The sequence below is a fragment of the Lissotriton vulgaris genome, unplaced genomic scaffold (genome assembly GCF_964263255.1).
Source record: "Lissotriton vulgaris unplaced genomic scaffold, aLisVul1.2 SCAFFOLD_3378, whole genome shotgun sequence".
NCBI classification, from domain to species: domain Eukaryota; kingdom Metazoa; phylum Chordata; class Amphibia; order Caudata; family Salamandridae; genus Lissotriton; species Lissotriton vulgaris.
In genome coordinates, this window is record NW_028254528.1 from 96,054 (window position 1) to 121,310 (window position 25,257).

Sequence of the window (25,257 nt, forward strand, 5' to 3'; positions counted from 1 at the left end):
TGTAGTACAAGCACTGTCAGCAGGAGATGGCAATTATCTTATCACCAATTAAGGAGCCAGGAGCGCGGATAAGGCACAGGTTGAGTCGGCTACCAATAATGATTTATATCTTCTTTTGCCAGCGCCAGAACCCGGGCCCAAGTGAAATAAACTACATAATGCACGCTCCCCCAACCGAGGAAGGAGGCTATAGGACATAAATCCTGGTTGTGACAGAGCGAGCCCCATGCTAAACATTAACTCTAACGTGGCTTTAAGTCAGCCCAATTGTTTTTACTGGAAGCGGAGTGAACTAACCCATAGTTGCCAAGGTTCAGAAAGACGTGTGACATTTTCATAATTTCAGTGAAATTATGAGACACATTTTTATGACTGAGTGGCTTTGTTTGAGAAAAATCAAGCAGGCACACTTACTAATGCAACTCAACCACCCGCCCTAGAAGGATGAAAGGAACAGCCAGCCCTGCTGAAACCTCAACCTAACCCTGATCCAGAGCCGCAACTGGAGTCAAATTTCAGGGAGGGGGGTGCTAATAAAAATTTAGGGGGGTGGCGCAATAGGCAGAGTGGAGATGCAGGGACTGTAAGTAGGGGTGGAAAAAACAACAAAGCCTCGTTAACAAGTGAATGGTCTTTTAAAGACCATTCACTCTGGTGCAGCTGCGATACGCTCAAGACCAGTCTGTGTGTATGTCAGGGAAGCTGTCTCAACCTGGACAGGCACACACAACGGGGGAGGGGTAGGGGGGCCTGAATAGATGGGTGATAGCGCGCTTGCTCTCAACCATATGGTTCTCCCTTCCCACTAGCTCCCTGTTCCTGCACCGCCCCCCATGTGTGGTCTTTTTAAAAAAATGCATTTATTTTGTTTGTCGAGGAAGAGGCAGTAAATTACTGCTGGTGCACTTCAAAAACACTTTTTTTGCCGAACTTCTATTTTCTTTTTTTAAACTTTCCATCTGTGTAATGCAGCATGCGGGTGCCTACAAAATGATGCGGCTAGGGGAATGGCCGTTTTTTTATTAGCCTTTCGTCTTGCTATATAGTTAGCATCTTGCTGATGCTGTACTTCATGACAAAAATGCCAGACTGCCTTTGGTCCCAAGAGCTACAGCAGACATGAATCTCATTACTTGACTGTCTCTCCTAGTGACCTGACCGGCAAAGATCCTTACACCTTCCTTGTCCGTCCCAGTACATGCCGCCCACTCCACAATGCATAGGCACACCTCCCACTGTACAACCCCAGAACTTAACCTGCAGCGTAAAAGTTAATCATCTGTGAAGTGCGGCTGCAATAAAACAGTCGCCAGCCCGGGAGGCTGTCTCTGCACGGGCTGCCACGCGACAGGGGGGAAGGTGTACGGGGGGGGATGGGGGAGAATAAGAGCTGAAGACTGAACTGATCAGCAGTCAATTATGTGACATTTGTAGCACGCAGATGAATAGTGCCTCGGGGTAGCCTTTCAGATTACACATTGTGGGAGCTGCAGACGTCATGAATTGTATTAAAAGCATTGAAGAAGGCTGATTCAAGATGTTTGCTGCGTCTGACGATCCTACATTGGCTGCTGTTTACAGGGGAGCTGTTGCCATGCAAAGTGATGCCTAAGCCAAATATTCGCTGCAGGAGCTGCTTGGGCGCTCCTCCAAGGTTGTCATATAGGTACAACTTCAGATTACTATCTTTCTGCCACTGGAGGGGGGCAGTGTGTTGTTCTAAGCATCTTCAACAGGAGCGTAGCACTCCAACTCTGAAGCACAGCAGCTGGCAAAATTTACTCGTATTTTGTCGTTTCTACATATAAATACAGACAAAGGAAAAATACTTTTCCGTCTGTATTTATATGTAAAAATCCGTAAAAACGGACAACCGGGAGCCCTAATTATAATCATGTCAATTTGAGAATTTTCTATCAACTTCAACAAAACGGGTTACATCTCGATAGTGCAGGTTACTTTAAATCACTAAGCACATGACTATTTCACGAGGCTCCAGAACACTACACATGATCGCGCCAGGACGCTATTCACACAGCGCAAGAAAGTAGTGCGTTTGTTACCGCTTGCACAGAACGACGTGCAGCGTGTGCGAAAGAGTTTAATTTCGTGAAACTCAAGTAAGTCTTGTAATTTCTAGCGTAAAACTGATTTGTTTTAGAGCATGACTTGTCAGCAGGGTAAAATTAGACCCTGTGAGTAATGGGTATAGTCATGTATATAATTTTTTCACATATAATTTTCTTAGAGATACCATGAAAGACCATTCTGGTGTATTGATCTGTTCTTTGATTTAACTCGATGAACGATACTGAAACAATACATGTACGTGGATTTGATCTGAAAAGAGAGATTATTGCTTGAAATAGACAGGATGTGTTTAAAATTTAATGTAGATTTTGCTGTTTGGGACTAATTCGTTTTTCGTTTTCATTTTTGTAGACCCCTGAGGAAGGGTCCTATGAGTGACCCGAAATGCATTGGGTATAATTCATGAAACTGATTTAATCTATTGAAAGAACAAAGATATCATGAAATAAATGATATAAATAAAGGAAATTGATAAAATCATCAAAAAGACAACTACGTTTTTATTTTTCAAAGACATGGATAAGGAACCAACAGTTCCCTGAAAATAGTGCGCACTTTCATCAGGACGGGAATTTTCCCAACCAGATCTGTTACTATATTTTCAAGGCACTCTGACCAAGTGTAACGAATGGAGCAGCACTCAAACGATTGTTTGATTATTGACTGAAAGTATAGTGTGCACAAAGCACCTTCAATATAATTGCATTGTTTCTCCTCGTGCCTGACCTGTGTTATTAGCATTGTTTGCGTCAGATTCTCCCAAGGCCTGGCCTGTGTTATTGCATTGTTTGCATCAGATTCTCCTCGAGCCTGGCCTGTGTTATTGCATTGTTTGCATCACATTCACCTAGTGCCTGACCCGTGTTAATGCATTGTTTGCATCAGATTCTTCTTGTGCCTGGCCTATGTTATTGCATTGTTTGTGTGAGATTCTCCTAGTGCCTGGCCTGTGTTATTAGCATTGTTTCCGACAGATTCTCCTCATGCCTGACCTGTGTTATTAGCATTGTTTGCGTCAGATTCTTCTCGTGCCTGGCCTATGTTATTGCATTGTTTGTGTGAGATTCTCCTAGTGCCTGGCCTGTGTTATTGCATTGTTTGCGACAGATTCTCCTCGTGCCTGACCTGTGTTATTAGCATTGTTTGCGTCAGATTCTCCCAACGCCTGGCCTGTGTTATTGCATTGTTTACATCAAATTCTCCTCGTGCCCAGCCTGTGTTAATTGCATTGTTTGCGTCAGATTCTCCTTGTGCCTGGCCTGTGTGATTGCATTGTTTGCATCAGATCCTCCTAGTGCCTGGCGTTTGTTATTGCATTGTTTGCGTCAGATTCTCCTAGTGCCTGGCCTGTGTTATTGCACTGTTTACATCAGATTTTCCTTGTGCCTGGCCTGTATTACTGCATTGTTACATCGGATTTTCCTTGTGCCTGGACTGTGTTATTGCATTGTTTGCATCAGATTCACCTAGTGCCTGGCAAGTGTTATTGCATTGTGTGCATCAGATTCACCTAGTGCCTGGCCAGTGTAATTGCATTGTTTGCATCAGATTCACCTAGTGCCTGACCTGTGTTATTACATTGTTTGCTTCAGATTCTCCCAACGCCTGGCCTATGTTATTGCATTGTTTACATCAGATTTTCCTTGTTCCTGGCCTGGGTTATTGCATTGTTTGCGTCACGTTTTTCGGGTACCTGGTCTGTTATTGCATTATGTGCGCTGCTTTGGTATGACCACCCCCACCCACTACGCCGGACACACACTCGACGCCGTCTTCTCATCCAGCAAGGACATCGTCTTCAGCCACGCCACCGGACTCCACTGGACGGACCACAGCTGCGTCCACTTCAGCTTCAGAAGAACCATGATCCACCACCATCAGCAACAGGTGGCACGCAGAAGCTGGAACAAGATCACAGCCGACCAGCTCGCCGCATCCCTGAGCCAGCACCCACCCACCAGCTCACCGAACCCCAGCCAGGCCGCCAACAACCTCACGAAGTGGATCAGAAACTGCGCAGACGAGCTCGCCCCACTGAGGACCCCGCCTAGCAGACCCGGCAGCAAGAAAGCATCCTGGTTCACCGATGAACTCAAGAGTTTCAATTAGATTTGCCGAGCCCTCGAGAAAGCATGGCGCAGAGACCCAACACCAGACAACATGACCACCCTCAAGCTCGCCACCCGAAAACACCACCAACTGATCCACGCCACCAAGAAAACTGCATTCAAGGCACGGCTGGACAACAACGCACACAACAGCATGGAACTCTTCAACATCGTCAAAGAGCTCTCCAACCCCAACGCCGGAAACAACGACATCACCCCATCTCAAGACCTCTGCAACTCCCTCGCCTCCTACTTCCACAACAAGATCGCAGACATACACAACAGCTTCAGCACACTACCGACGCACCCCACGACTGCAGCAACGCCCCCCACCACCACCGTCCGCGCCTGGAACCCGATCACCACCGTACGATGAACTCCATCCACTCCGGATCTCCAACCGACCCCGGCCCTCACCACATCTTCAAGGCCGACGCTGTCATCGCACCCCATCTGCGGGACATCATCAACACCTCCTTTGACACCGCCACCTTCACGGAGAGCTGGAAGCACGCCGAACTCAGCGCTCTACTGAAGAAACCATCAGCGGACCCCACCGAACTTAAAAACTACCGCCCCATCTCGCTCCTCCCGTTCCCGGACAAAGTCATCGAGACGACAGTCAACAAGCATCTGGCCGCCTTTCTCGAGACGAACTGATCCCTCGACCTCTCGCAGTCTGGCTTCCGGGCCAACCACAGCACCGAGACCGCCCTCATCGCAGCCACTGATGACATCCGAGCCCTGCTCGACAACGGAGAAACAGCAGCCCGCATCCTCCTGGACCTCTCCGCGGCGTTCGACACTGTCTGCCACCGCACCCTAGTGCAGCGCCTCAGCAACGTCGGAATCCAGGAGAAGGCACTAGAATGGATCATCTCCTTCCTCGCCGGTAGGACACAGAGAGTCCGCCTACCCCCGTTCAGATCAGAAGCCTCCGAAGTCATCTGCGGCGTCCCTCAAGGCTCCTCGCTCAGCCCCACCCTCTTCAATGTCTACATGAGCACCCTTGCGGCCATCGCACGCCAACACAACCTCAACATCATCTCCTACGCCGACGACACCCAGCTGATCCTCTCCCTCACCAACGACCCGCCACTGCCAGAGCCAACCTACACGAAGGGATGAGAGACGTAGCCATGTGGATGATGACCAGCCGCCTGAAACTGAACTCAGACAAGACGGAAGTTCTCATCCTGGGCTCCTCTCCCGCCGCCTGGGATGACTCCTGGTGGCCCCCCCGCCCTGGGCAGCGCACCTAAACCAACAGACCACGCACGCAACTTGGGCTTCATCTTGGACTCCTCCCTCTCCATGACCAGACAAGTCAACGCTGTCTCCTCGTCGTGCTTCAACATCCTGCGCATGCTACGTAAGATCTTCTGGTGGATCCCCACCGAGACCAGGAAGATGTTCACCCAGGCCCTCGTCACCAGCCGACTGGACTATGGCAACGCCCTCTACGCCGGAACCACCGCCAAGCTCCAGAAGAGACTCCAGCGGATCCAGAACGCCTCGGCAAGACTCATCCTCGACATCCCCCGACACAGCCACATCTCCGGACACCTGAGAGACCTGCACTGGCTCCCGGTCAACAAGAGATTCACCTTCCGTCTCCTCACCCACGCACACAAAGCCCTACACAACCAAGGCCCAAGATACCTCAACAGCCGCCTCAACTTCTACACTCCCACCCGCCAGCTTCTATCGACCAGCCACGCCCTCGCCGCCGTCCCCCGCATCCGAAGAGCCACCACAGGAAGAAGGTCCTTCTCCTACCTGGCCGCCAAGACTTGGAACTCCCTCCCGACCCACCTCCGCCTGACCCAAGACCCCCTTACTTTCAGGAAGCAGCTCAAGACCTGGCTGTTCGAGCAGTAGCGGACCCCCCCTCCCCAAGCGCCTTGAGACCCTCCGGGTGAGTAGTGCGCTATATAAATGTTTTTTTGATTTGATTTTGATATGTTATTATTCTAATAGTTGCAGCTTTTCTAACAAACATGGTACCTTTTATCCCAATTAAGTGCATCTGACTGTAAGGACACTGCACTCTCCCTGCAGTAGCAATCTACTTCCTATTTATGTAGCAACTGTCAGCCCAGCATGCCTGCCAGAGATGTCGTAGGGTCAGAAACAGTACATAGGTAAATGGTTATGATGCAAAAGTGTTGAGTAAGATTTTAATCGAAGAAGCTGCTGTGATAGATGGCAAAACATCCATGTCGAAACATCAACAGTAGGACAATGGTTCATGGAATGATAATGGTAGAGTTATTTACACTTCTATGCGGTGCTTGTCACTTAATGTTCTTTTCTCCCACTCTCATGAGATGGTTTTACAAGGCAACTCTGAGCTCACTGAGTGTGGAGCTTCCACGAATCCCAGAGACAGGCCGTTCCAAAGACGGCAACAGAGAAGGGTGAAAGATCTGAGTCTTGATCCTGGCAGATGGACGGGTGATCCCTGAGGGGGTGTAGTTGGTCTGTGTGTTGCCACAGCTGTCCAGGGGGTGTAAGAAAATGTCAGCAATTTGTGGAGGGCCTTCTTCTGGGGGAGAACCACCCAGCTTCATGCAATATGGACTAGAGGGTTTGTGTCTGCGCAGGATGAGTTACATTCTGATAGCAAAATGGAGGACCTTGTCCAAAGGGGATTGATGTTACCAAGGAATAACATCTTCAGTTATGACAGATATTGAAAGTCCATTTACCTCAAGTTGCTTGAAAAGCTTTCTGCCCTCTGCTGGTGCAGGCTGGATGTTTAGTCTCTAGTTGGCATTTGCCAGGGGATGTTCAGATACAGTGGTAGAATTAAACCTTGGAGCAGCACTTGTAGTATTGACTCTTGGAGTCTTGTAGTATGTGCTGGATGTGGTGGAACTGTCTTAATGTTCCATGGAGCTCAGAAAACCCAGACTCTCTGTCCTCTCAGAGCACGAGCTCTGTGGCTTGACCAGTTGAACGGCAATAAAGAAATGACCTAGACCAGTTCTACCTCTCCCGACCTCTGAACTGATCCTTGAGGAAATAAGCCCTTGTCTGCAAAGCAGATCCACAGAAGGTGCAGCGGACAGAAGACCCTGCCTGGGAGAAAGATCTGCACGAGGCACAGCTGACAGAAGTCCACCCTGGAAGGAAGATCTGCACAAAACTCATCTGACAAAAGTCCTGCCTGGAAGGAAGATCTGCACAGGGCGCAGCTGACAGAAGTCCTGCCTGGAAGGAAGATCTGCACGAGGCACAGCTGACAGAATTCCTGCCTGGAAGGAAGATCTGCACAAGGCGCAGCTGACAGAAGCCCCTGCCTGGAAGGAAGATCCGCACAAGGCTCAGCTGACAGAAGTCCTGACTGGAAGGAAGATCTGCACAAGGCACAGCTGACAGAAGCCCCTGCCTGGAAGGAAGATCTGTACAGGCCACAGCTGACAGAAGTCCTGCCTGGAAGGAAGATCTGCACAGGACACAGCTGACGGAAGATTTGCCTGGTGGTGACCTCAACGGAGTGTGAGGCCCACAAACCACAAGATCCGTCAAGCCCAGCTAGCCAGACTGGACGCAATGTACACCAAATGCCTGATTTATATTTCAGAGGATGGTTTATTCCATCACAAATGTGACAGGTATCCTGCCCGCCCCTTCAAAAATGCATTACATCCTGTGGCAATTATAATAAGGCAGACAGGATATCTGTCACGTTTTGTTAATGCCTTGATGTAGTTTGCAGAGTTTACCCCGCAGAACTCCATGAAGTGTCAGGGAAACTCCGCCACACTCTGCTGACTTCCGCTAGTGGCAGAGTTTAAGTTGCACTGCTCTTACTGATTTGTAGTGCCAGCAGTTTAACCCCTACTGTAAAATCAGCACGAACAGCACTACGCGTCGTGTCAGAGGGCGATGCTGCTTTCTGCCGCTCTAATTGATATCCTAATCGAATGGCAGCTTCATCAACGAGAATGGCAGATTTTAACACTCTAGTGGTCGCGACCTGCCTTGACCTCCCGCAATGAGAAATCTCACCAGGAGGAGGTCTAGCGTGCTATATTTTCTCACAAGCGCTCGTCACCTTACCGTTGGCGAACCGCTTGAGAAAAGAACTGTTCTACATGGAGTTTTTTGGACCAGGAGTGGGTAAAACTTTGCGAGCTCCGCCGGCAGAGCAGAATTCTTCACCCACCCCTAGTTTTGAGGCAATAATCTGTTGGACAAACTCCTAACTAGGCCCTTTGTCTGCAATAATTGTTGTAGAAGTGAGATCCATGGCCTTGTGAGTATGAGGCAGTTATCTGACTTCTGATGAATGCCACAGAGTGAGTGCGTAGCCAGAGGGCAGTAGGGGGGCCGAAGGACATTAAATTAGGTAAACTTGAATATGAGAAATATGGAAAGGTAGAAATGCTGCATCACCTGTGGATAACTGACACCTCCTCCCGCTCTTCCAAATGCCCATCCGGTCACAAATGGCTTCCTGGGCCCCAAAAGGACAACGTCATGCCAGATGCCATGTAATGTTGGAAAAGGGGGGAAAAGAGTAATATGCACACATCTGCTGCGGGGATATGTCAGGTAAATTATTGGTTGTGATGGATTCTCTATAAGTACTAAATGACTGATCTCATTGAATATTAAATTATATGAATCAATGTTTGTTTGCCTGATCAGTGCTTATAATGTAAAGGATGGGGCTTACAGTGAACCCCTCGTTATGTTTTACACAAAAGCCCCGGAAGGAGCTGCATCTTACAGAACTTTATCTACTTTAGGAAGAACTAAAGACCTGCTTTTTAAAGTTGTCTTTCAGGGCCAGAACCAGGCTCTGTAAGCGGCACTAGTTTCAGGGAGATTGACAGATGTTATGCTGATAGGAAACCCCCCTCAACTCACAATAATGTTCCAATCTTCCAGGTTAGAAGAAACCAGAAATGCTTGAACCAAGGAGCTGTTGAAAGTGTCAAAGGTGACTTATGAACAGCGAGTAAAGACAGGATTTGGTATTTGAGATGATCTTAAGTGAATCGGAAAGAATGAGAAAAAGTGAGTAAATGGAGTTATTTTTGTTGTATACTTTGTAAAGAGTTACTGGAAATTTTACAGCCCAGCCTGATCCATCTCTTTCTCTAAACTCTATTGTTGTTTAAATTAAATCTTGACCATATGCGTCTATCTTAAGCTATACCTCTAGCACTTGGGTGCTCCGTGAGCGCCCTTACTTTGCTAAGTTACTCTGTAAACACTGGTAAATCACCTCCTTTCCAGACATTAATAAGATGTCACCTGATCAACAGAACTTTTAGTTAAATATCTGTGTATGATGAAATATTCCTTGCTAAGTTTCAAAAGCGATAAAGAAGAAGGGGGAGATTTACTAAGATTTTGCACGGTTTGCATCACAAAAGAGGCACAAAATGGAGCAAAATCTTTTTTCCTAATTTGCTTTCCAGCGCTAAACTTGTTTAACACTGGAAATAACGTTAAAGTAATGTGACACTGCGCATAGCATTGTTTTGCATTACTTTGTGCCTTGGAGCCTGCCAAGGGTGGTGCATGGGCGTTCCCGTGCAACCAGAAAACTAGGTGCAAGGAAGGAGAAATGCTTTCCTTTCTCCTTCCTTTTCTGACTTTGCATGTGTGCTGCACTGTGCAACACGTATGCAAAATGGTAAAAGCTTTCCCTCGTGTCGAGTCATAATAATTTGTACAGGAAGGGTGTCCTTCCTGTACAAAACGTATGCTGGACTCACAGACACACACACCCTAGTGCTCTGGTGCTAAGGTGTGTGCATGGCGCAGGCCCTCTGTAATCAGTACCGGCGCAAGGGAAAGGAAAGGAGAGAGCCATATCTTCGAAAATATGGTGCTCTCCTGTTCCCTTCCTGTCGCGCCTCGCGGGGGAGGGCTGAGCTGCATTGTGTGGAGATTTGGTAAATCTCTCCTGAAATGTCTGTTACAATCAGTTAAACATTGTGAATTCTCATTCCATTATGTTTCAATTTAGTAATTTTAGATATCTTTACATCCAACAGAAAACAAGCCTTGAATGTGTGAAATGACCATCAATAATGAAGCGAAGGCTGTAAATCTTCAATAATAGCGGAAATAATGAGCTCCAGTATTCAGGAAAACATCAGCGCAGTCGGCGACAGAGGAACCTGCACACAAACTGACAGATCACGGATGAAGCTTCAAGGGCAGTTCAGTGATTGTAAGAGTCTGAGCTGTGCACCTCCACGCTACAAGACGAAGAAATGACCTTAGTAAAATTAAGGCAACAACAATAACAAACCCCCTCCTGTATAAACAAGTGTCCAACATCAGCTTTGATCATGGGATCGGTATGATGTGATTACCGCAGTGCTCTGTTTTCTAAGATGATTACAAGCCATCATTCCGTGCTCTAGGTGAATTGTAAACTCTTTCTGGCCAAACCACAGTAACCAGAGTAGAGCACAACAGAGCGGAGCCAGACAACTGACGGGTAAAGGAAAGAGGAGTTCTTATATCTACAATACAACAGACTGTCCCGATTTGCACCGGCCAGAAGGAAGATACATCTTTACCCGCAGGGGTGCATTGCCATAATCCAATCTAAAGGAACTATCGCCTACAAAGACACCTTTCTACATATTAGGAGTGTGGCAAATATTTGGTGGCTATCGCATTTTATTGTTAAAACAGAAATCAAACGCGCAAATTACTGCACACATATAAAGTTTGTGAGAAAAACACAAGTGCTTTATCAGCCATGTCAGCCCATCAGGAAATGCAGTCATGGGATGTAGAAAAATATATACCCGACCCACAGACACTAACCAAGAAAGAAGAATCATACACATGCAGCAAGAGCTTTAGTTTGTCATCACTAAGCAAGCTTCATCAGCACACTACACAGGACAAAAACCATTCAAGTGCAGTGAATGTGTAAAGAGCTTTAGTTACTTTTCAAACCTCCAACAACATCAGCGAATACACACGGGACAAAAACCTTTCAAGTGCAGTGAATGTGTAAAGAGCTTTGGTCAGTTATCAACCCTACAGATACATCAGCGTACACACATGGGGGAAAATCCATATCATTGCAGTGAATGTGCCAAGTGCTTTAGTCAATTATCAAAACTCCAAAAACATCAGCGAATACACACAGGGGAAAAACCATTCAAGTGCAGTGAATGTGCAAAGTGCTTTAGTCACTTATCAAAACTTCAAAAACATCAGCGAATACACACAGGGGAAAAACCATTCAAGTGCAGTGAATGTGACAATAGTTTTTGCAGCTCTTCAGCATTTAGGGATCATCTGCGAACACACACAGTAGAAAAACCATTCAAGTGCAGTGAATGTGCAAAGAGCTTTAGTCGCTTATCAAACCTCCAACAACATCAGCGAATACACACAGGTGAAAAACCATTCAAGTGCAGTGAATGTGCAAAGTGCTTTAGTAACCTATCAAACCTCCAAAAACATCAGCGAATACACACAGGGGAAAAACCATTCAAGTGCAGTGAATGTGCAAAGTGCTTTAGTCAATTATCAAACCTTCAAAGCCATCAGCGAACACACACAGGGGAAAAACCATTCAAGTGCAGTGAATGTGACAATAGTTTTCGCAGCTCTTCAGCATTAAGGTATCATCTGCGAACACACATAGTAGAAAAATCATTCAAATGCAAAGAATGTGGGAAGAGATTTAGTCAGTTATTAGTCCTAAGACGTCATCAGCGTACACACAAGGGGGAAAAGACATATCATTGCAGTGAATGTGGAAAGTGCTTTAGTCACTTATCAAACCTCCAAAATCATCAGCGAATACACACAGGGGAAAAACCATTCAAGTGCAATCAATGTGGGAAGAGCTTTAGTCAGTTATCAGACCGAAAACGTCATCAGCGAACACACACAGGGGAAAAACCTTATTATTGTAGTGAATGTAACAGTAGTTTTCGCAACTCTTCAACATTAAGGTACCATCAGGTAACACACACAGGGAAAAAACCATTCAAGTGCAGTGAATGTGCAAAGTGCTTTAGTCACTTATCAAACCTCCAAAAACATCAGCGAATACACACAGGGGAAAAACCATTCAAGTGCAGTGAATGTGGGAAGAGCTTTAGTCAGATATCAGACCGAAAACGTCATCAGCGAACACACACGGGGGAAAAACCTTATTATTGTAGTGAATGTGACAGTAGTTTTCGCGACTCTTCAACATTGAGGTACCATCAGGTAACACACACAGGGAAAAAACCATTCAAGTGCAGTGAATGTGCAAAGTGCTTTAGTCAATTAACAAACCTCCAACAACATCAGCGAATACACACAGGGGAAAAACCATTCAAGTGCAGTGAATGTGCAAAGTGCTTTAGTCAATTATCACACCTCCGAAAACATCAGCGAATACACACAGGGGAAAAACCATTCAAGTGCAGTGAATGTGCAAAGTGCTTTAGTCAATTAACAAACCTCCAACAACATCAGCGAATACACACAGGGGAAAAACCATTCAAGTGCAGTGAATGTGCAAAGTGCTTTAGTCACCTATCAAACCTCCAACAACATCAGCGAATACACACAGGGGAAAAACCATTCAAGTGCAGTCAATGTGCAAAATGCTTTAGTCAGTTATCAAACCTTCAAAGCCATCAGCGAACACACACAGGGGAAAAACCTATTCAAGTGCAGTGAATGTGACGATAGTTTTTGCAGCTCTTCAGCATTAAGGTCAAATCTGCGAACACACATAGTAGAAAAATCATTCAAGTGCAATGAATGTGGGAAGAGATTTAGTCACTTATTAGTCCTCAAACGTCATCAGCAAACACACACGGGGAAAAACCCTATAATTGTAGTGAATGTGACAGTAGTTTTCACGACTCTTCAGCATTAAGGTATCATCAGCGAACACACACAGGGGAAAAACCATTCAAGTGCAGTGAATGTGCAAAGTGCTTTAGTCACTTATCAAACCTCCAAAAACATCAGCGAATACACACAGGGGAAAAACCATTCAAGTGCAATGAATGTGGGAAGAGCTTTAGTCCGATATCAGACCGAAAACGTCATCAGCGAACACACACGAACACACACTGTAAGCAGTAGACTTTGTTTGAAGAATGTGGTAAAATAGCGAAATCCCACAACAAAAGCATATATGTGCCAGGACAATCAGTTGCACTCCCAGCAACTCATCTTCCACACTTGATTGTCCCTTGTCCTCAAATGTTCGGAAGGATTTGTCGTATGAATGCCAGAAGTGGCAGTGACATTCATGAAGCTAAAGCTAACAGGAGTGTGTGGGAGATAGAGAGGGGAGAGATAAAGAGAGTGAGAGAGACAAAGAAAGGGGGAGAAAAAGAACGAATTGGAAGGAGGGGGAACGTACGTTATTTGTACTCATCTAAAAATAGAAGAAGCAGCTGAATACATTCCAATGTCTGACATCACCAGAGAAATGGGCTGAACACCTGTGAATTTAATGTTTATTTTTAATACCTATAGACCCATGTCATGCCAATAAACAGGGCACGAGTAAGGAAAATAGTGAAGGAGCCCATTATCATATGCAAATCACAGTGACGTCACATGTAGTGACATCACAAGAAGTGATGTCAGGCCCTTATAATTTTCACGTGAAAGGTTGACGGCCTGTTTTAAAAACAATAAACAAGAAACATAAAATAATGTAAAAAGAAGTTTTTGGTTTCAGTTTTTATACATCATGTGTTTTTCCCACTATTAGTTTGTAACTAAACTCGAAAAATGACTGAAAGTGTAAATATTTTTAAACAGATATGTGGAACTTGGAAATTACATTTTTAAACAGTTTTTAGCGAATAAATAAAATATGCTTTTAATTTGCGCTTGTTTCCTGACGTTATTCTTTATCCAGCCCCTAAACCCCAAAGTGTTTCACATTTACAATGTATTAAGCAATAGAAGGACTAATTGTGTCAAGTTCTCTGTTCCTCTCTTGCGCCACTCACACAAACAAACACTCAGAGGCCTGTGTCTGCAGTGCTGGGCACAAATTATAATTACCAGTTGCAGGCAAAGGAGCTATGTAGAACTGAGTCCCGTTTCTAGATAATAGTGGGGGGACCGCTTCAAACTGTGGCTACCCCCCGACTTGTGCCGTGCTGATAAAGCAATAGTGAATTTGAGTAATTTATGATTAATTGAAATGAGAGAAAGAGAAGAACAGAGCAAGGTGCAGGATATATTAAAGAAAATGAAAAAAGAGACACAAGACTTTACCCTGTTCTGTGTACTAGTATTTTACGTAAGCAAGTTGTGCTGTGCGTTGTGAACAGCCTGTCACCCCCTTTGTATGTAAATGAGCTTCTATGACCAGACACCCCAGGCTCCCATCTCTTCTACCGTGGATGATAATGTGAGCACTGTAAGGTAATCACAAACTAGGACTATATTGAGAAACAATTGGCTTCCAGGTCACACAGCTGTTGTTATGTAGTTCTTTATTAATTTTTTTTCATTTACTTTAATTTGCAGCAATCCTCCAGGTTACTTTTTCTCAGTATTACACTTCAGGTGGCTCATTTGTCGGCATGGGTTTTGTCCTCACACTGGTCTAGGACGGGCTTTCTCAAGGTAGAAGGGACTGTCATAGGAATAATAAATCAGACATATATGAAATTGTATGTAAACAAATGTGTGCCTTTCAGTTATCAAGCACCACCAGACTCACATCTACACATGGAATTGAGCACCAAACTAAAGTGACTCCTCCCTGAATAAATATGTGCCATCAGTAATCGGGCTGATCATTTTACTAATGCTCACAGCAAATACAGTTTCTGGCATTGTGCGCATTGGCCTAAATTTTAATTGCTGAAGTTTCACGCAGTTCCGCTGATGCACACAGCTTATAAGGTTTGTGGATATTGTGCACTGTATGCAGATCACTGAAGATCCCCCTTAAGTAGTAATTAGGTGAAAACATAGCTCGTACAGCATGCAAAATGTCACTGCCCCTCCCTTCTTATTGACATCTCCAAAAGTTCCTCCTCTCTCGTGGAAGAAGGTTTCCACACATTATGCTCGTGTCTGTGGCACTTCCTTAAGTGCAGAGAGGAAAGCCTCATTGTTAATGCATTGTGGGCTCTGAGGGACAAGAATTCTTTGAGTACCTTCCTGAACTCCCTGATAGTGACTCCGACACTCTTAATGAATACGAGATCTGCTTCAAAAAGTTGGACTTGCACCACCTCCCCAAAGTGAGTACTGTCCTTGTAAGATATAACTTCGGGAGAAGGATGCAAAGGCAGGATGAGTCGGTCGAACAGTACATAACTACCTTGCGCAAATTGGCTTCCATGTGCACTTTTGGTGCCGCTTTAGAGGATCTCTTAAGAGATTAATTCATGTTAGGATGCACCCTCGACAAAACGAGACATGCCCTGTGGCAAAAAGACACACCATCGCTTCAAGAAGTGCTGACCATAGCCAAAAGTCATGGGCATTCAAAAGTGTGTGTTCATATTATACGCAAAGACAGTACCGGTGATAAAAAGGAGAACATTAATGTCAAGGTGGTGGTGGATAGATTTGTTAAACCCAAATTGAGCACCACTTCAAAGCCCTTTAACACAAAGAATTTTCAGAGGAAGTGCTTCAGGTGTGGCAACTCAGGGAAGTTTATCTTTATGAAGAAGATTTGGAAGGAATCCATGTTCTCCCTGTCACAGGTAATGCTAGTGATGGCCCTCAGGAGCTAGTTTTGATCAGTGATGCTCTAGTGAGCATGCTCTTCGACTTTGGGGCCAAGATACCGCTAATCCCCAAAACATTTTATGAGTGTAATCTGCTGGGCAAACTCACCCTGTTGAAGCCAGACATTAGACCAAAAGGTTAAGGTATGGTGACTATTGAGTTGCTGGGTTATTTCTGGGGCACAATTGACTTCAAAGGGAGAGTCATCCCTGGTAAAATCTATGTCTCGATGAAGCGGGACTCGCTCATAAGTTGTTCCATCAACGTGATCTACATATCTGCCTTTATCCCAATGAGATCTGTCTGCCTAAAAGAATTACCACCAGTTAGGGTTGTTAGTAATGCTAATCGAGACTGGATCAAGGAATTCCTTGAGGTCTTTGCTGGTGGACTGTGTTTGTTTCAAAAACTCTGTACATTGGATAAAAGTCAAATCTAACTCTGTTCCAAAAACAGCTAAGGTCAGAAATGCACCTCTGTAAGTAAGGGAGAGCATGAAAGTTGAATTAGGCAATCTCTTAGCCAAGTTTATCATTCAAGAAGTTGAAGCAACGGAGTGGGTCTCTCCTGTTGTTATGGCCCGCAAAGCCAATGGGGAGGCTAGGCTCTGTGTCAGCTTGAGGGAGCTCAACAAAGCAGTTATTGTTGATCATTATGCTTTCACCCACATAACTAAAATGCTGTCTTCTCTTGAGTGGGCAAGGCATTTTTCTTCCTTTGACTTGACCTCTGCCTATCACCAGGCCGGCCTTCACTCCTCTTCAGAACATTCAGAGCATTCACACCTCTTCCCAGGACCTTACCTCCTGGGTAACACCCTTTGGTACCTTTAGATTTCTAAGAATGCCTTTCGACTGATTTCTGCAGCCTCAGTTTTTAGGTCTCGTGACCTACAATGCGCGCAAGCGCATTGAGGGAGCGAGAATTCAAGTAGCCAAAATCCTCGTCAAACCAAGGGCTTTCTGCTGCGGTTTTCTTGAAGTTCACGTGAATCACGTGAGCAAACAAGCACGCGCATTCACGGCCTACTTTCAGTTTCCCGGCAAGGGCTTCTCCTCCCCTAACTATTCATGGCCGGCCGCAGGCCGGCCGTGCTTTCAGTTTCCCAGACGCTTAAAGCTTGTTTTTCTCCTTCCTTCAACCCGTCGCAGTTTGTTTTCCTTCAGCCCGTCACAGTTTGTTTTCCTTGCACCGCCCCTTCTTACAGTCCTTACAGAATCTAACGTATCTTTCAGTTTCCCGGACGCTTAACACCTCTTGTTCTCTTTGTAGCAACACGCTGCCTGGATCATGCCGTTCTTCTGTTACCAGATCTTCGACTTCGCTCTGAATACTGCTCTGAACTTGTCGTTTCAGATATGACAAGTTACTTTTACTATTATCCGGAGGACAGCTGTTATCTAGATTCCGAGGTTGTAAACCTGCTATTATGGCATAAACATAAAAATTCAGTTTTGTGGCAATGTTTGATGTTCTTATTACTGAAAGGGTTTTACTCGGCACCTTGGCAAACACCATATCCTTTTCGTAATCCGACTCATGGTTACTCCTGTGAACCCACGAGCACCCTGCATCCTGTAACGTGTTCTCACAGCATCCTCCCAACCTTACACATTCAGACAGCACCGCCAGGCTGCTCTAGACCATTGTGAAGGGCCTAAGTCGCATATATGGTCTCATTACGAGTCGGCCATGTCATCATCCCATTTCATACAAAAGGCTGCACTGAGGTGTTCGGAAATTAACGCACGCCTTCATTTTCACATATTCCAAGTTTGTGGCAAATAATATGGCTTGTGTCGAGGTAAATTGTAGGTCTTTCCCCTTGTTACATTTCAGCCGGTTGGCCCTACCTAAGTTTAATGAAGGGTGCAAAGGCAGTCAACCCTGCACCACCTGGTATTGCGAGCCCTGTGCAAGCAGGAGTGTGCGTGGGGAGTCCAGTTTAAAGCGCCGCTTGTACAAGGCTCCTGGAGTTCGAAGCGCCTAGAAATCAGCATCGATGTCCTCTGCGTAAGTACCTGGGCTGACGTCATAGACCTTGTTCATGCTCGTCCAATATGTCAGATATGTCAAAGATTACCCCGCTTTGACCCTTGTTCTAGTAGTGATTAAAAGTCCCCGCGCACAGCCTTACTTGGATTTCTCCTCCCCCTCCCCAGCCAGCTTCCCCCAGGCCGTAGCAGCACTCCTCCCACACCTTTGAAGTGAAGCTTAGCTTCACTTCATAGGCCCCTGCTGCTTCACACCCTCATCCCGCTCTCCCCGCTCGGCCCCCTCCCCTGCCCGCCGTGTCGCATTTCTCCTCCCCCCTCCCCTTCTCTGCCTTCCCTCCGTCTTGTTATTGTTGTAAATGTCATGAACTAAACGGAAATGTATCAGAGACCCCCAGACCTGTGAACTGTGGGAGTTATTGGACATACGTGAATTGATTATTCTACGCGATGTTCCCAATAAATAAATATAAAACACTGTGGTGTTTCAATTATTTTCAGTTTCATTGTCTTTTATTTCCACTGCACATGTGGGTTGTTTTTTTTTATCAAACCTTAAACACTTTTTTGGGGAATCTGGACTTAAAAAAAACGTTGACAGTTATCTGCTATATGTGTGTTCTCTACTGCCCGATTGCACAGAAATACAGGGAGATGTTACCGGCCTTCTGTAAACACGGAGGTATCATTCATGGAACGATATATTAACGACTCTTGCCAAGGCAGGCCACCTCACACAACTGGAATCATGTTTCTAGATACTTGAATAACAGGTGTTGCTATTAGTCACTTAAATGCTATTTATTGTATAGATTTCAGAATGATGAGAGGCGGAGTCGGCCCTGCTAAGATATAACAAGCCTGCGATCTGTTGGTTTCTGGACAGGCTCTGAGCTCTCATACTCATTTTTTTATTTATTTATACTAGCTACATTGCAAGTTTACCTGCTCAGCGTGTGTTCACGAGGTGCGTCATCACAGTAAGCCCAATTTGTGCTGCTGACTCAATTTAGACGGGGGTTCAAGCCGTCTGCGTGGCACAAAAGATAATTAAAATGTTATCATATTTGGTAAAAACGTAGGAACCGGCTGATTGAGTATAGATAGGGTAGTCCACGCTCAGTAGGTATTCCCATGCTTTTGCCACATTCAATATCTTCTGGTATTCCTTATCTTCATGTCTCCCTGTATTGTGGTTCTGCTTAACTTAATGACTCGCCCTCCTAAAGACCACCCCGCCGATCCCGGGGGCTAGTCCATGGCCACTTGAATCCCGGTGGGGCTGCTCCGCCGTTTACTCTCCCAAGGTCGATCAAATGAGTATCATTGCATTGGATAACGATAAAAAAAAACTGTTACCAGCGCCTTGAGCGGACATAAATAGTAAAACTATTATTATTTATATGAGTATTTTTATGCCACGTCAGTGTTTTTAAAAAATATTCTTGTTCTTGGGTTTCACCACCTGACTTGCACTTCTTTCAGACTCGCACTTAGTTCTCAGCCCTAGGACCTCTTTCACTGTCCTGAACACTCGTTTTGCCATTAATGTGATTTCTCTTTACCTCCTAAACACGCTGCTGCTCTGAGCTTGTCGTTTCAGATATGACAAGTTACTTTTACTATTACCCGGAGGACAGCTGTTATCTAGATTCCGAGGTTGTAAACCTGCTATTATGGCATAAACATAGAAATTCAGTTTTGTGGCAATGTTTGATGTTCTTATTACTGAAAGGGTTTTACTCGGCACCTTGGCAAACACCATATCCTTTTCGTAATCCGACTCGTGGTTACTCCTGTGAACCCACGAGCGCCCTGCATCCTGTAACGTGTTCTCACAGCATCCTCCCATCCTTACACATTCAGACAGCACCGCCAAGCTGCTCTAGACCATTGTGAAGGGCCTAAGTCGCATATATGGTCTCATTACGAGTCGGCCATGTCATCATCCCATTTCATAACAAGCACTGGCGTTGCCAATAGGTCTCGCAGTAGGAAAGTTGGAGCTATTGGTTTTGTAAATGACAAAGCCCTTTATGTTTTTAAAATGAAAATAAAAATAAAAGGCATTGTTATTTGCAATTGTAATAGCTCCAACTTTCCTACTGCGAGACCTATTGGCAACGCCAGTGCTTGTTTAGAGGGCGATGGAGGGCATTCCTGGAAGCCTTCAGGGTTTCAAGGTGTACCCAGATGATGTGCTCATCTTTGGTGTGGATCTTGAGAAACATAATGGGAGGCTGAGGTCAGTATTGAAGAAGTTATGTGATGCTGACCTCACCCTTATTATTGACCATTGCAAATTTGATGTCAAAGAATTAGAGTACCTAGGGCATTTTGTGTCCGATGCAGGCATCAAACCTAAACACTCATTGGTAAGCACCATTTTAATTTGCACAACCCATTGAATAAAGAAGAGTTTGTAAAGTTTCTAAGCATGGCTGAATTTGATCACAAGTTCGTCTGAACTTTGCAGGGAAAACCTCTTGTTTGAGGTCTCTCCTCAAGAAGGGAGGCACATTTGTTTGGTCCAAGGGCTGTGAGGAAGAGTTTGAGTGCATTAAGAAACATCTGAATGAAGCACCTTGTCTAGGAAGTTTTGACTCCATAAAGGAATCTTATCTCATCACTGATGCCAGCTCAATGGGGTTAGGGGCAGTTCTTTTGCAAAAGGTTGATGGGGAGGTTAAACTGATTATTTTCCTCTCTAGGCCCTTGAGGGGTGCTGAATGCAACTGTTCTGTTGTGGAGAAAGAAGCTCTGGGTTTTTCCTGGGCAGTGTGCAAGCTGAGAAAGGATTTGTGGGGGAAAAGGTTCAGAATTCGGACTGACCACAAACCTCTTAGGGAGGTCTTCTCCAAGAAAGGCATTGACTCTGTCTCCCATGGGATACGGAAGTGGGTTGTGGCTCTACAGTTCTGGCACACTGTCTGTCAAGACTCGTGGTGTGGAATATGAAATGACAGATGATGTTGAGAGGTTTGGAGGTGAATAATTGGAGGAAGGAATTAATTTGTGTGTGATTAGCGAAGGGTTGATTTCAGAGAGAGAGTGGAGGGAACATTACATGATCGATTTAGACTTGCAGAAAGTCCTCACCATGGTCAAAGGTGGTTGGTGTGAGAAGGACTGTGAGGAGGTCTTCGAAGGCTTTTGGGAAGTTAGGGAAGATCTGGCGGGGAGGATGGTCTCCTCGTGTGTGGTAGTAAGTTGGTTGCACCCCTTGCACTAAGGGATAAGCTAGTAAAGAGTGCTAACACATCGCACATAGTCATTGCCAAGACAAAGCAAAGTATCAGGTAAGAATATTGGTGGTCTGCCATGGATGTACATGTAGAGAGGTTGGTGCGTGAATGTGCGTGTTATGACAGGATATTGAAGTGCAGGACGCAACCCATGGTTATTAGGGAACAGGCTACTGGTCCGTGGTGGACATTTCTATAGATATTTTGGGACCTGTGAAGTTGAAAACTCAGGATCTCTATTTGATCGTGTGTATTGATATGTTTTCCCATTGGCCTGATATCAAAGGTGGTTAATTCCGTTGAGTCTGGGGAAGTGATTGAGTTTCTAGAAGAGTTATTTGAACGTGAGGGTGTCTAGTTAACACTCTTGTCAGACAATGGTGTTCAATTCACAACCTTAGTCATGGAAGAGTTTCTGAGTTCCAGGGGGATCAAGCATAAGAAGGCGTCCCTGTACCATCCACAAAGCAATGGTGTGGTGGAAAGGTTTGTCAAGGTTGTTAAAGAGACTCGGCAACAAGCTGTTGTCTGTGGTGAAAGTTGGGAGTTGGCCATGAGGAAGTAGGTTAGCGAGTATAGGCTCACTTCTTGTTCGTCCACTGGTGAAACTCCCTTTTGTTTATGTAAAGGAAGGGTCCCCAACAAGGAGGTCACTCTGTTGTGGGTAATGATCAAAAGAACCTTAGTGGATGAAAAGGTGGGTTTTAGAACTGGGGGTCTCTAGTCGGCAATGGTTTGCACCTTTGTCCAAATAGGGACCCTTGATTCTAGTCAGAATAAGGGGGCGACACTCCTAAAATAACCCCTGCTCAACCCTGTGGTAGCTTGGCACGAGCAGTAAGGTTTATCTCAGAGGCAGTGTGTGAAGCATTTGTGAACACTTACAGTAATACAGGGAAAACACTACAGATGTACACCACACAGGTTTTATAAAAATAAGTATTCTTAATATAGACTTAACACAAGACTCAAACGACAAAAATCCACAATACTCTAAGCAGAAATAAGATGGTAGAAGTAGCTCAAAAATAGGTTATTTACTTAAACGCAGTTTTTAGCAACAGATAACCCCAACTGAAGTTATCACGTCGAGGTCAAAGAAATCCCAAAGTACGGCACCGACCATGAGGTGCGCTGCTTCGAGCGCGTAGTCAAAACAGACCCACAAAGAATAGTACCTTGGAAAAGTGAAAACAAAGACAGCTCGCAGCGTAGTTGGCGCTGTGCTGCGTCGGTTCCTTGCTTCAGGGGAGGTGACGCGTCAGGTCCTCGATGCTTGCACAAAGCAGGGGAGGCGTTGGTTCCTTACGATAGCGCAGAAACCACGGTTCCGTACAATGTCACGATGTCGATGGATTCTTGACCACCCATGTCGAGGATCGGCTCCACAATGAAGTCGGCTTTGGAGGCGATGCAGCATAGCAGCTGGCATCGGGCCTACGTCACAAAGTCGGAGCAGCGCTCAGGGCTTGTGGCAGGTTACCATGTCGCTTGTTGGCGTCCTTGCGCTATGTAGCTCGCCGCAAACCTACGGCACCCTGGTTTTCCGATCAGCTGAGGCTCCTGAGACAAGGTTGTAGGAGCAACGAGAGAAAATGGAGAAAATCTTGGGACCTAAATGACAGAGAGGTTTATAAATCTTCTCTGCGGGCCTATAAACAGCAAGTGATAATTGAGAAACCGGAATATTTTTCCAATCTGACCAGCTCTCTCTCCTCTTCTAGGGAGCTTTTTAAAATTGCCGACTCTTTATGCTCCCTGCAACTCCCTGACCCCGTAGTTAGCTCTCAACAACTCTGCAATGACATTTCTGATTTATTTCACAGCAAAATCCATGGCATACATGTCTCTCTTGAAGCCCACTGTCGTGCTCTTGATCAAAAAATTCCACTTGACATATCCAGTCTTGATTCATTAGGCAAAGATCCTTCTTGCCTACTCACGACTTTTCCATCATTATCCCTTGAATCATTGAACATACTATTGGATAGGACCAAATCGGCTTCTCCCCTTGATCCGATACCGCTTAAAAAACTTAAAGAATGCAGAAAGTGCCTCCTTCCTCCCATGCTTCAGGTTCTTAACAAGGCCATTTCTCAAGGATCTTTCCCCCCTATATGGAAGAAAGCAATTGTTAAACCTCTTCTCAAGAAACCGACCCTAGATCCAGCCCTGCTGAAAAATTTCAGGCCAATCTCCCTCCTTCCAGCGCCCGCGAAGATGCTCGAGGCACATTTGAACTTCCGCCTGTCCTCCTTCCTTGACTCCTCTGAATACCTGGATAACACACAACACGGTTTTAGAAAACACCACAGCACAGAGTCCGCCCTTACCTGTGTGGTCGATAACATCCGACGCAAGGTGGACTCTGGCCAAACCACTGTTCTGGTTCTGTTAGACCTCACGGCCGCGTTCGACACCCTGTCCCCAGCCATTCTTACATCTCGGCTAAGGGAAGCTGGTGTCAAAGGATCGGCCCTGAGCCTCTTAAACTCCTTTTTGACCGAAAGGGAACAGAGAGTGATGCTTGGGAACCACCTCTCCCCTGCCAAGTCATTGCAATGTGGGGTGCCACAAGGGTCGGCCTTGAGTCCGACCCTGTTTAACATCTATGTGGCCCCCCTTGCAAGACTGGTTAAATCTCAGGGGATGGAGGTGGTATCCTACGCAGATGATACCCAGATCATGGTATCACTAGCTCACACCTCTGTTAGCACATCTGCCGCTAGTTTCAGGGTATGCATGCAGTTTGTGGCAGCCTGGATGACTATAAACTCCCTCAAACTAAACGGCGAAAAAACTGAGGTGTTGATTTTTGGTAAGGACCAAAATCTGTGGTCGAGTGAGTGGTGGCCTTCTTCTCTTGGCATCTGCCCCACTCCCTCCCCATCTGCCAGAAATCTTGGAGTACTATTTGACACCTCGCTCTCTATGTCCCTGCAAGTCAACAAGACCGTGGCCACCTGCTGGGGTGTGATCAGGACACTCAATAAAATCTGTGGGTACCTATCCCCCCAGGCGCGCAAACCGGTTGCAGTCGCCTTGGTTGGCTCAAGGCTGGATTACTGCAACTCCCTGTACATGGAAGCCAACAAAGGCCTGATACATCGTCTGCAGATTCTTCAGAATGCTGCAGCACGCTTTGTTCTGGATCTCCCGAAAGCATCTTCTGCCACCTCAGCCAGGAAGGAGCTTCACTGGCTCCCGGTGCAGCACAGAATTGCCTTTAAGATTCTCTGCCTGACCCATAGAGCATTGAAGGATGGTCCTGCTAGTGCTATCGGATCTCTTCTTATTCGTTACGTCCCCACAAGAAACCTCCGCTCTGCGGGACTCTGTCAACTGGTTGTTCCACGTTTCAAACTTGCCAGATGGGGCGCCAGAGCTTTTTCCGTAGTTGCTCCGCAGCTGTGGAACTCCATTCCCACTGAAATAAAAACTCTCCCGTCCATCGAGTCTTTTAAAAAGGCTCTCAAAACCTACTTCTTTAAGAGGGCTTACCTATGAGAAAATAGGACTTTGTAGGGTGCTAGCTTCTGCATTTGACTTAGGCGCCTTGACGCCCACTGGGCTAAGTTCGCGCAACTATAAGAATTGCTTCATTCATTCATTCATTCAATATGGCACAGCGGCCGGCGTGGGGTCTACGTTGTAAGTCAGAGCAGCGCTCACGGCTTTGATGCAGATTATGGCTTCGCTCGCAGGCATCGGTTTTGCAACTTCCTTCTGTAGCAGCCAGAAAAGCAAGTTCCAGATGCAGGCAAGCAGATGGGGTGAAGTATTTGTATCCCTGAGACTTCAGACCGGAGGCAAGCTTAAATTCTAGCCCTTGGAGATTTTCTGCAAGATGATGAAAGTTTCAATAAATGTCTTTTCTCCTTTCCTTGGCAATAAAGAAACCACTACAGGTCATCCCCAGCAAACAACACACTGGTATTGGGGTAGTCAAAAACTCCTGCTGATTCTCTTGTTCTTCTCCTTGATTCCCAGAAGTGATCTAAAGTTCTGGGGTCTGGGTCCCCCTTTTTATACACACAAATCCTTTGTCTCTGAAGGCAGAGAGTGTCTGTACCTAGTCTAAACCAGTTCTGGGTGCAT

At 45.7% G+C, this 25,257-nt stretch overlaps 1 protein-coding gene across 2 annotated transcripts in view; it reads left to right on the top strand.

Annotated features, from left to right (window-relative positions):
- The window catches only part of LOC147659514 (uncharacterized), a 45,895-nt gene extending 31,846 nt beyond the window's left edge, over positions 1 to 14,049 (top strand). The window contains exons 1-4 of one of the 2 annotated variants that reach the window (XM_086951684.1): positions 9,104 to 9,230; positions 10,220 to 11,068; positions 11,152 to 12,715; positions 13,052 to 14,041. In XM_086951684.1, the coding sequence (XP_086807810.1) occupies positions 10,939 to 11,068; positions 11,152 to 12,715; positions 13,052 to 13,289 (1,932 nt within the window). In that variant the 5' untranslated portion in view covers positions 9,104 to 9,230; positions 10,220 to 10,938 and the 3' untranslated portion in view covers positions 13,290 to 14,041. Of the gene's footprint in view, positions 1 to 9,101; positions 9,231 to 10,219 lie in introns of those variants that run through there. The other variant, XM_086951683.1, reaches the window with a different exon arrangement.
- The last annotated feature ends 11,208 nt before the right edge of the window (positions 14,050 to 25,257 follow it).